The following is an 11,917-nucleotide window of genomic DNA, read 5'->3' on the forward strand; positions in this document are numbered from 1 at the left end:
TGGTGGTGGGTAATGGGGAGGGCACGTTTTGCATGGAGCACTGGGTGTTGTGCAAAAAGAATGAATACTGTTACGCTGAAAAAATAAATAAAATGGGAAAAAAAAGGAAATTATTTAATACTCTTATGTTTCAAAGGACATCATCGAGAAAGTGAACAGAGAACCCACAGAATGGGAGACAACTTTGGCAAATCATGTATCCAATAAGGGAGTAGTACCTAGAATATATTAAGAAATCTTAAAACTCAATAATAAAGAGACAATCCAGTTAAAAAATGAGCAAAGAATCTGAATAGACATTTCTCCAAAGGAGATTTACAAATGGATGACAAGCACATGAAAAAATGCTCAACATCATTAGCCACTGGAGAAATGGAAACCAAAACCACAAGGACATACCACTTTTTACCCATTAGAATGAATATAATAGACAGACACTGACAAGAGTTGGTGAGGATGTGGACAAATTGGAAGCCTAATAGACTCCTGGTGGAAATGTAAAGTCAGACAGCTCTTTGGAAAAGAGTCTGGCAGTTCCTCAAAAGGTTAATAACATAGAGTTACCACATGACCTAGCAATTCCACTCCTAGGTATGCACCCAAGAGAAATGAAAGCAAACATCCACAGAAAAAATTGCATATGAATGTTTGTAGCAGCATTATTCCCAAGAGGTAAAAGGCAGAAACAACCCAAATGTCCATCAGTTAACACATGAATGCATAAAATGTGATACAATGGGGCGCCTGGGTGGCTCCCTGGATTGGTTAAACATCTGCCTTCAGCTTGGGTCATGACCTCAGGGTCATGGGATCAAGCCTGGAGTGGGGCTCCCTGCTCAGTGGGGAGTCTGCTTTTCCCTCTCCCTATGCCCACACCCCCTCTGCTAGTGCTCTGCCTCTCGCTTTCTCTCTTGAATAAATTTTTAAAAAGTCTTAAAAAAAGAAAATGTGATATATCCACAAAATGAAATATTATTCAGCCATGAAATAATGAAACAATTGATATATCCTACCACATGGATGGACCTCGCAAACATTGTAACATTGTACGTGAAAGAAGCCAGGTGCAAAGAGCCACATTTTGTATGACTTCATTTGTGTGAAGTGTGCAGAATAATACATAAAGACATAAAGTAGATTAGTGGTTGCCTAAAGCCTGGGGCTTGGGGAAAAATGGGGAGTAACAGGTGAGAGGTGCAGGGTTTCTTTCTGAAGTGATGAAAATGTTCTGGAAATAGTGGTGATGGCCACACAAGTCCAAAAACATACTAAAACCCACAGAATTGTGCACTTTAAATAGATGAATTTTATATGTGAATTATGTCTCAGTCAATCTGTTTTAAAATAACACACCTTAGAGATCTTTCTAGATCTGAACACAGAACATCTGCATTCCTTTTTATAGCAGCACAGTATTATACTATATGGATAGAGCATTGATTTTAACCAGTTCCCCACTGATGGACTTTTAGGATATTTCATTGCTTGATGTTTTAATATTGCAATAAATAACTTTGTATCTATGTCATTTTAGGTGTATGTCAGTACATTTGAAAGAACAAGCCTCAAGGAGACAAACCGTAAGAGACTCTTAATCTCACGAAACAAACTGAGGGCTGCTGCAGGGTGGTGGGGTAGGGATCGGGTGGCTGGGTTATGGTCACTGGGAGGGTATGTGCTATGGTGAGTGCTGTGAAATGTGTAAGCCTGATGATTCACAGAACTGTACCCCTGAAGCAAATGATATATGTTAATTAAAAAAGAAAAAGCCTCAGGAATGGAATTTCTGGCTTAAGGGGTATATATACACATTTATAATCTATATTGCTAAATTTTCCTCCATAAGGATGCTACCAATTTACATTTTGACTAGTAATTTTTTAGAATTCATGTTTCCTCTTAGTATTGCCAATAGTGTATTATCAAACTTTTGAACTTCTTTCTGCCAATCTGAAATGTGAAAAGTGGTATCTCGGGGTACATTTAATTTGCATCTCCATTATAATGAAAGAGACTGAGCATCCTTTCATAGTTCATAAATTTATATTCTTTCTTCTGTTCATTTTTCTTGTGTTTTCTTTTTATTTCAAGCTTTTATTTAAATTCCAGTTTAACGTATAGTATAATATTTGTTTCAAGAGAATTTAGTAATACATCGTTTACATTAAACACTCAGTGTTCATCACAAGTGCCCTCCTTAATCCCCATCACCTATTTAACCCATCTCCCTGCCCACCTCCCCTCCAGCAACCCTCAGTTTGTTTTCTCCACAATTAAGAGTCTCTTTCATGGCTTGCCTCTCTTTTTTCCCCCGTGTTCATTTGTTTTATTTCTTAAATTCCACATATGAGTGAAATCATATGGTATTTGTCTTTTTCTAACTGACTAATTTTGGTTAGCATAATACACTCTAGCTCCATCCATGTCATTGAAAATGGCAAGATTTCATTTTTCTGGATGGCTGAGTAATATTCCCATGTGTGTGTGTACACGTGTGTGTACACACACGTACACACACACACACACACACACACACACACACATATACACACCACATCTTCTTTACCCATTCATTGGTCAATGGACATTTAGGTTCTTTCCAAAATCTGGCTATTGTTGATAATGCTGCTATAAACATCAGGGTGCATGTGTCCCTTCAAATCACTACTTTTGTACCCTTTGGGTAAAAACCTAGTAGAGCAATTGCTGGATCACAGGATAACTCTATTTTTAACATTTTGAGGAACCTCCATACTATTTTTCAGAGTGGCTGCATCAATTTGCATTCCCACCAACAGTGTAAGAAGGTTCCATTTCCCCTCATCCTTGCCAACACCTGCTGTTTCCTGTGTTGTTAATTTTAGCTATTCTGACAGGAATGAGGTATTATCTCAGTGAAGTTCTGATTTGCATTTCCCTGATGATGAGTGATGTTGAGCATGTTTTCATGTGTCTATTGGCCATCTGCATGTCTTCTTTGGAAAAATGTCTATTCATGTCTTCTGCACATTTCTTAACTGGGTTATTTGTTTTTTGGGGAGTTCGGTAAGCTCTTTTTAAAAAAAGATTTTATTTATCCATTTGTCAGAGAGACAGAAAGAGAAAGCACAAGCAGGAGGAGCAGCAGGCAGAGGGAGAAGCAGGCTCCCCACTGAGCCAGAAGCCCAATGTGGGACTTGATCCCAGGACCCTGGGAGCATAACCTGAGCCAAAGGCAGCCGCCCAACTGACCGAGCCACCCATGCATCCCACGTAAGTTCTTTATACATTTTGGATACTAACCCTTTACCAGACATGTCATTTTTAAAAATCAATCTCTGGGAGTTTGTTATAAATTAAGGAAAAAAATTCTTTATGATATAAACTACAACTATTTTTCCAGTTTGTATACTGTCTCCCATCTTTGATTTTGGTGCTTTTTATCATGCAAGTTCTTGATTTTTTTAACAGTTTTATTGAGATTCACATACCATGCAGCTCACTCATTTATACTGTTCAGTGGTTTCTAGTACACTCACAGAGTTGTCCATCTACCAGAACAATCAATTTTGGAATATTTTCATTAACCCAAGAAGGCATCATGCACTCTTTAGCCCTCCCTCCCCATTTCTCTGCAACCCTCCAACTCTCAGCCCTAGGCAACCACAAATCTACTTTCTCTCTCTTGAGATCTGCCTAGTCTGGACATTTCCTATAAATGGAATCATGTAAGATGTGGCCCTTTGTGTCTGGCTTTTGGATACCTGTCCCTATTAGATAAATGATTTGCAATTATTTCCTCTCATTCTATGAGTTATCTTATCACTTTCTTTATAGTATCATTTTGTAGCACAAAAGCTTTTTTTTTTAACTTTGATGATGTCCAATTATACACACATCTGATATGTGTATTTTTTGCCGTTATTGTTGTTGCTTGGGTTTTTGATGTCATATCTAAGAGAGCTTTGCCTAACCCAAGGTCACAAAGATGATTCCTGTTTCAACTCTTATATTTAGTTCTATGATCCATTTTGAATTCATTTCTGTGTATGGTGTAACAAAGGGAGAAGTTATGTTTTTTATGTCGGCAAACTTAACTACCTTTCAGTATATGGCTTTTGAATCTTCATAGTTAGAAAGGGCTACTGCACGCCAGGATTATAAAGAAATTCTATGATTTCCTAGGATACATTTATGGTTCTCCTTTTTACATTTCAATTTCTGACTCCTTTTTCCTGGTATATACAGTGTGAAATACAGGTCCAACTTTTTTTCACCCTCACTACCCAGCTGTCCATCACCATTTATTTAACAGTCCATCTTTTTTCCATTGGTGTGAGGTGCCACCTTTATCATATACTGAAAAACATTTTTAAGTAGTATAGCAAAAATTAAAATAAAGGACAACTGGAAGAGATAAACACATAAGAATAGACAAGGAAATTAGACTGTGAAAATACATGGGCCTCATGTTTTTATTTTGGGTAAAAGCTCTTTGACAACTTTCTCAATTCTTTTCCATGGTTACCAATCTGTGTAGGTTTACTTACATCCTTTGCAATTAATATTATCCATTTTCATTTTCCCAGAAAATTGCCCACCTAGGTTTTCAAACGTATTGTAAGCAAGATGTACAAAGTACTTTCTTGTTATTTTTAAAAATTTCCCCATAAGGGCGCCTGGGTGGCTCAGTGGGTTAAAGCCTCTGCCTATGGCTCAGGTCGTGATCTCAGGGTCCTGGGATCGAGCCCCACATCGGGCTCTCTGCTCAGCAGGGAGCCTGCTTCCTCCTCTCTCTCTGCCTGCTTCTCTGCCTACTTGTGACCTCTGTCTGTCAAATAAATAAATAAAATCTTTAAAAAAATTTAAAAAAATTTCCTCATAGCTGTAGTTCTGCTTTTTCTCATTTAAGACTTTCTATTTTTATGTTTTATTCCTTTATATTCTTGATTAGATTTATATATTTTTTAATTTTCTTCTTCTAATCTTCTAATTTATTTTTTATCTTTTAATAACATCTTCTTGCTTATTTGTCAAGTCTACCGGGTTTTTTGTTGGGTAATTCATTCATTCATTTCTGGATTTTATCTAACATTAATTTTTCCCTTCAGTTTCCTTTAGGTTTATTATTTTTTTCTAGATCACTGACTTAACAGCTCGGCAAACTTAACTACCTCAACAGTGCATTTCATTTACTTTTAATTCTCACTTATTTCATCCAGGTATATCACCCCTATTTCATATCCACCTATGTTGCTCAAATATTGCAAATTATATTGCTTATGTAAAAGGGAAAGGGAGGGAGGGAGGAAGAGAGAGACAGAGAGAAGGGAAAAAACTTTACAAAATTCAAAAGAATTGACCAGGGTCAGAACTGGAGTAAAGCAAGAGGCATTCACCTTGGGTGCAAAATTTAAGAGGGTGCCAAAAAATTCAATAATCAAAACAAATAATGTGTTTTAATGCAACATTTTGGAAAATAAAATTGGGAATAACCTGCAGACTGACTCCCTGCTTTTTAAAATAAAGTTTTATTGGAACCAGGACCAGGATTAGAGTACGGTGAGTGAGACAGGGTTTAGCAAGTACAGGAGTGGATCTTTTTTTTTTTTTAAAGATCTTAATGTGTTTTTTCATCATGAATTTCTTGGGACTAATTTTGACTTTTGAAAGTGATGCATTATAAATATATCTTAATTACTGAGATTTTATGCACCCTCTCACTAAATTTTCCACTCAAAGTAAGTGGCTTTACTTGCCTTACTCGGGACCTGGCCCTACACTAACTGTTGATGTAGTATAATGACTTCCTTGTGTCTCTTTATATTGCTCTGTTTTCTTAATCTGTACAGTAAGTACAGATTATTTTGATATTCAGGAAAAAATAATTTTAAAAAGAAGTCAGGGGTGCCTGGGTGGCTCAGTGGGTTGGGGTCTCTGCCTTTGGCTCGGGTTGTGGTCCCGGGGTCCTGGGATCAAGTCCCGCGTTGGGCTCTCTGCTCAGCGGGGAGCCTGCTTCCCTCTCTCTCTTTGCCTGCCTCTCTGCCTACTTGTGATCTGTCTCTCTGTCAAATAAATAAATAAAATAAAATAAAAAAGAAGTCAATCGGGGTGCCTAAATGGTTCAGTCATTAAGCATCTGTCTTAGGCTCAGGTCATGATCCCAGGGTCCTGGGATCAAGCCCCGCATTGGGGTTCCCTACTCAGCTGGAAGCCTGCTTCTCCCTCTCCCACTCCCCCTACTTGTATTCCCTCTCTTGCTGTCTCTCTCTCTTTCTCTCTCTGTGTCAAATAAATAAATAATGTCTTTTAAAAAGAAAAAAAAGAAGTCAGTTAGGGCGCTTGGTGGCTCAGTAGGTTAAGCAGCTGCCTTCGGCTTAGGTCATGATCCCAGGGTCCTGGGATCAAGTCCTGTGTCAGGCTCCATGCTCAGTGAGGAGTCTGCTTCTCCCTCTCCTCTCTCTCCATCTGTCCCCCTTCTTGTGTTCTCTCTCCATAAATAAAATCTCTAAAAAATTGTTTAAATATGGTTAAAAAAGAAGTCAAGACTCACTCAATGATGTTCCTTGTGGCTTCACCATGGGGCTTGCAGCAAACAAAAATCAGTGTGTGGATAGCCCTGCAGTTTCGAATGGCTCGAACCACCTGATAGTCTGAAGGAAGAAATACATTGCTATTACTATAACTATTTTTGTTTTGTTTTGAAGATTTTATCTATTTGAGACAGAGAAAGTGACAGAGTGAGCACAAGTAGGGGCGGGGAGGTGCAGAAGGAGAAGCAGGCTCCCCGCTGAACAGGGAGCCCCACATGGGGCTCCATCCCAGGACCCTAGGATCATGACCCAAGCCAAAGGTAGATGCTTAACAAATGGAATCACCCAGGTACCCCACTATTAATGTAATTAAACTATCACGGTCTGGTTTATCAGAAACTACCACCTGGCTAGCACCTAGGATTGGTTAGGAATAGAGAAGTAGGTTCAGAGCCAGCCCACTTGGAGCCCCTTTAGCACTGTATGGGAGTAAGAGACTAAAGATGGTGGACACCATGAGAACACCCAACTAGCTGTGCTAACGGGAAAGCTACCCATTCTTACGCAGTCCTGCCTGGGCTGGGTTCACCACAGCAACAATGACCTGCCCGTCTTCCTTTGATTTTAGTAGCTGTGGTAAAATCTTCTCTGCTCAACCAGTGTGGAATTCACAGTTGGTGATGCCTGTAGAAGAGAGGTCCACATGACAGAATTCAAAACTCAAGCCCAACAGTGAGGGAAGGGGTGGGGTGGGGGGGGGTGTTTCAGCTTTACAGAAATGTACAGGAACCAGGCCTCTGCCATCTTCCCTTTGGGTCTGGCACACCTCTGAATAACAAGGGAAAAAAATGCTTTGGACCTGCCTCATTGTTGCTAACACACTTTCTTTTCCAATATCTCAGTAGGCCTTTCAGCTTGAGATACTAGAACATGTTATTTTAAAGCTTAGTGACAGGTAGCACATAAGTACCTATACCAAGAAGAAAACCTTGACTTTTACTCAAGTGCTCTTTCTGCTACATTAGAGATTTTCAGAGCCTCAAGGGTTGTCTGGAGGTAGAGTAGAGGGAACAAGGAAACCTGTTTTTTACATCAGAGTTTGGCATATGATTTTGTTCAAAGAAAAGGTTCTATTGCTAATGGTTGTTTGAAATCTACTGGATTACGTTATAATGCCTCATGAGTCTAATGTCATGAAGGCTCTTCTATGTTACCCAAAGTTTTGCCAAGTTCTCCTCCTATCTATGTAGGCCTGTTCATTGCCTTGGGCTCTTCTTCTGGATAGAAGAAAAAAAAGGGGGTGGAGATTAGCTATTGGGACCTTTTAGAAAACCATCAGGACCCAACTCCAATCAGTCCAGGACACCCTCCCTCCCTCTGCACAGGTCATGGATACAGTCATTACCCTTGCCCACACAATCCTTTACACAGCACAGAAAATTCAGCTCTTCATTTTGTCTCCAGAATGTGAGCAATGTACCATTGAAGGCTGCAGTCCACCTGGCATCCTCTACTGCCTGCTCCACCAACTCAATCCCAAGGACCTGGGAGGCATACTGAGCCAGAGACAGACCAATCACACCTGAGGAAGAAAGAGGATAAGAGGGTACTTTAGGATTTTATTTTGTTTATTTATTTGTGAGACAGAGATAGAGAGAGATAAGCAGGGGGAGCAGCAGACAGAGGGAGAGAGAGAAGCAGGCTTCCCACCAAGCAAGGAGCCCAACGCAGGACTTGATCCCAGGACCATGAGATCACGACCTGAGCCAAAGGCAGATGCTTCGCTGATTGAGCTCCCCAGGTGTCCCTATTTGAGGATTTTAAACAAATGATGGTGTGTCTGCACCACCACCATCGCCTCCCCACCTGGGCTCTGGCTGCTGGGTGGATGGAAGCTAAGCAGCATGTAGATTCTGCCCTGGGCCGTCACTTGCCGGTTCCACAGCAGGTATCAAGGAGGATGGTGTTAGAGTTCACTCTGCTCAGCTCCCCCACTGTCCGATACAGCACCTCCGCACCAGCAGTGTTAATCTGGAAAAAGGCATCTGGAGAGATGCGGATCTTCAAGCTCAGGAGATCTTCAAAGAGGTGGGGTTCCCCAAACAGGAGCTGATAGGGGGACTGCTGATGGCTGCAATGTGTCACAGTGCTGGAAAAGAATCCTTTTTAAAGATTTTACTTATTCATTTGAGAGAGAGAGCACAAGCAGAGGGCAAAGGGAGAGGGAGAAGCAGACGTCCCGCTGAGCAGGGAGCCCGATGCGGGGCTCAATCACAGTACCCGGGGACTACGACCTGAGCCGAAGACAGCCGCTTAACCAACCAAGCCACCCAGGCTCCCCTGGAAAAGAATTTTTAAAAAAGCATTTTGGAATAGCAGGCCGTTCCCTCTCTAGTGGTATGGGGGGTGGACAGCATCTCAGCCCAAAGACACAGCCTCCATGGCATGGCCCTAAGAGGTCTGGGGAATTCCCTCTTAGAGGATGGAAGTATATGCAAATGCCCTCTCATCTAAATCCAGCCTGGCTTCCGGGACCTGGTTGGTGTACAAGAGCTGGGATCAGTTAGTCCAGTTCCTCCACCGTCAGAAGCCCTCCCCTCAGTAAGCCACAACTCAGAATATGGCAAGCCATCCTGCTTGCTGTCTGGCTACCCCAGGTTTACCTTTCCTGGAAGTAAAGTGATGTCAAGTCACAGACAGCTCCTGGTCCAGTGGTGAAAAACTTCTTTACAGCCTCCTTCTGAACACCGAGCTCCTCCTGCTCAGATCACAAAATCAGAGGACTCAAGCAAAGACTCATCTCAGACAAATTTTCTCTCCAAGCTCTATAGTAATCAGCTCTGCAGTAGTCAGACAAGAAGGCACATTTCTCAAGTCCTATTATAAATAACACTTAACATAAAGCAAGGTTCTGTATGACCAAAAAAATATGCTATTTTCCCATCTCGGCAGAGGCACTGCTTTGCTTATCAGCTTTTGACAGATCCTATACAGTAGACATGGTGCTTTCTCTAGTTTGAGCCTCCTTAATAGTTTTCTAAAAAAAGTGTGAGAGTCATCCCTATTGTAAACAAGGAGCTAAACTAAGCTTTTGCTTCATTATAAAGAAGCAATAACTTTTCAATTTCCTTTATACCTCCCTACTTCTAATATCTCAACCACCCACCCAAACACCACTTCAAAGATGTGTCCTCAAAGAAAAGAAAGAGGGAATGGAAGGGAATGATCATGGTAAATAAATTCTTTCTTTGGATTCCGAACATTTTGAAATTTTTACATCACTGCAGAGAGCCTAAACATTAGCTTGACACAGGATATACAACAATAAACTATGTCGGGGCTCTAGAGTTAAAAGGCCATGAATTGTATTTTGGGGATAGATACCCAGTAGTGTGATTACTGGATCATACAGTAGTTCTATTTTTAACTTTTTGAGGAACCTCCGCACTGTCCATACTGTTTTCCACATTGGCCATACCAGTTTGTATTCTTACCAACAGTGCAGTACCCTTTTCTCCACATCCTTGTCGATACTTGTTGTTTCTCATATTTTTAGTTTTAGCCATTCTGACAGGTGGTGGTATCTCATTGTGGTTTTCACTTGCATTGATGAGTGATATCGAGCATTTTTTCATGAGTCTGCTAGCCATCGGTATGCCTTCTTTGGAGATATATCTGTTTATGTCTTCTGCCCATTTTTTAATTCAAGAATGCTAATTCAAAGGGATACATGCACCCTGATGTTTATAGCAGCATTATTTACAAGCCCAATTATAGAAGCAGCCCAAGTGTCCATCAACGGATGAATGGATAAAGAAGAGGTGGTGGGTGGGTGGGTGTGGGGGGTGTGTGTGCGTGTGTAATGGAATACTATTCAGCCATCAAAAAGAATGAAATCTTGCCATTTGCAACAACATGGGTGGAGCTAGACAGTATAAATGCTAAGTGAAATAAATCTGTTGGAGAAAGACAAATACCGTATGATTTCACTCATATGTGGCATTTAAGAAACAAAACAAATGAGCAAAGGGAAGAGAGAGAGACAAACCAAGAAAACACTTTTTTTTTAGTGTTTTATTTATTTGACAGAGAGAAATCACAACTAGGCAGAGAGGCAGGCAGAGAGAGAGGAGGAAGCAGGCTCCCCGTGGAGCAGAGAGCCCGACGCGGGGCTTGATCCCAGGACCCCAGGATCATGACCTGAGCTGAACGCAGAGGCTTTAACCCACTGAGCCGCCCAGGTGCCCCCCAAGAAAACACTCTTAACTACAGAGAACAATCTGATAGTTACCACAGGGGAGGTGGGTAAGAGGATAGGTGAAATAGGTGATGGGGATTAAGGACTGCAGTTGTTGTGATGAGCACTGGTGATATGTATGGAATTGTCGAATCACTATATTGAACACCTGAGCCTAATATAACACTGTATGTTAACTACACTGGAATTAAAATAAATGAATGAATTAATGAATTAATAAATGGTTTTTTGACATACATAAATTAAACTTACTAATATATTTTATCGTTATCTCACCAGTACTTATTGAATCTCCCATTAAATTAACATTGTATATTTTCCTGTAGTTCTCTCAGCTATTAGGTGTATGCAATTTTAAATTGTTGTATTTTCCTTTTAAATTGAAACTTCTAGTCTTCTTTTTTTATCTCTAGTAATACCTGCTGCCTTAGAATCTACTTTGGTATTAACAGTTGTATCTGTTTAAACAAATATGCATATTTGCATGTGCATAAAAATATGTATAAAAATAAAAGGCCAGGAATGGTGTCTAGTATACTCAATTTTTTTTTAAATTACAAAAAAAAGGCCAGAAATCAATGACATGGGTTTAAGCCCCACCTTGGCTATTTACTGGCTCTTCAACCTTGGGTATTTCATTTTTTTTAAAGATCTTATTTATTTATTTGACAGACACAGAGAGAGAAAGCACAAGCAGAGGAAGATGCAGAGAGAGGGAGAAGCAGGCTCACTGCTGAGCAGGGAGCCCCACATGGGGCTTGATCCCAGGACCCTGGAATCATGACCTGAGCCAAAGGCAGATGCTTAATGGACTGAGCCACCCAGGTGCCCTAAACTTGGGTACTTCTATGCCTCCATTTGCTCATCTAAATGAGGGTGACAATACTTTTCCTTCTCTTGCCTACTTTACAAATGGGCTGAGATGATCACATTAAGTATAGGAATACTTTAACATGGGAATGTTTGAAAACCCTAAGTGAATTACAAATGTAAAGTATTATTTGAGTTATGAAACTCTGGCTATATTCTCCTCTAATTGGCTTTTAGAGTCAGTAGAATACCTACCAACTTCCACGGGCAAAGTTCTTATGAAAATACTTGGGAGTCCTCACCTGATAATTAACTTGGTAACCTCACCTCAGTCTGT

The 11,917-nt window shown here is 40.5% G+C and overlaps 1 protein-coding gene across 1 annotated transcript in view; it reads right to left on the minus strand.

Annotated features, from left to right (window-relative positions):
* Positions 1 to 11,917, minus strand: part of TRMT2B (tRNA methyltransferase 2 homolog B) — a 53,764-nt gene that overhangs the window by 11,010 nt on the left and 30,837 nt on the right. Inside the window, 5 exon segments of the mRNA XM_045994459.1 lie at positions 6,533 to 6,632; positions 7,077 to 7,196; positions 7,993 to 8,094; positions 8,447 to 8,661; positions 9,176 to 9,270. Coding sequence (XP_045850415.1) covers positions 6,533 to 6,632; positions 7,077 to 7,196; positions 7,993 to 8,094; positions 8,447 to 8,661; positions 9,176 to 9,270 — 632 coding nt within the window.

Source organism: Meles meles, chromosome X, assembly GCF_922984935.1.
Source record: "Meles meles chromosome X, mMelMel3.1 paternal haplotype, whole genome shotgun sequence".
NCBI classification, from domain to species: domain Eukaryota; kingdom Metazoa; phylum Chordata; class Mammalia; order Carnivora; family Mustelidae; genus Meles; species Meles meles.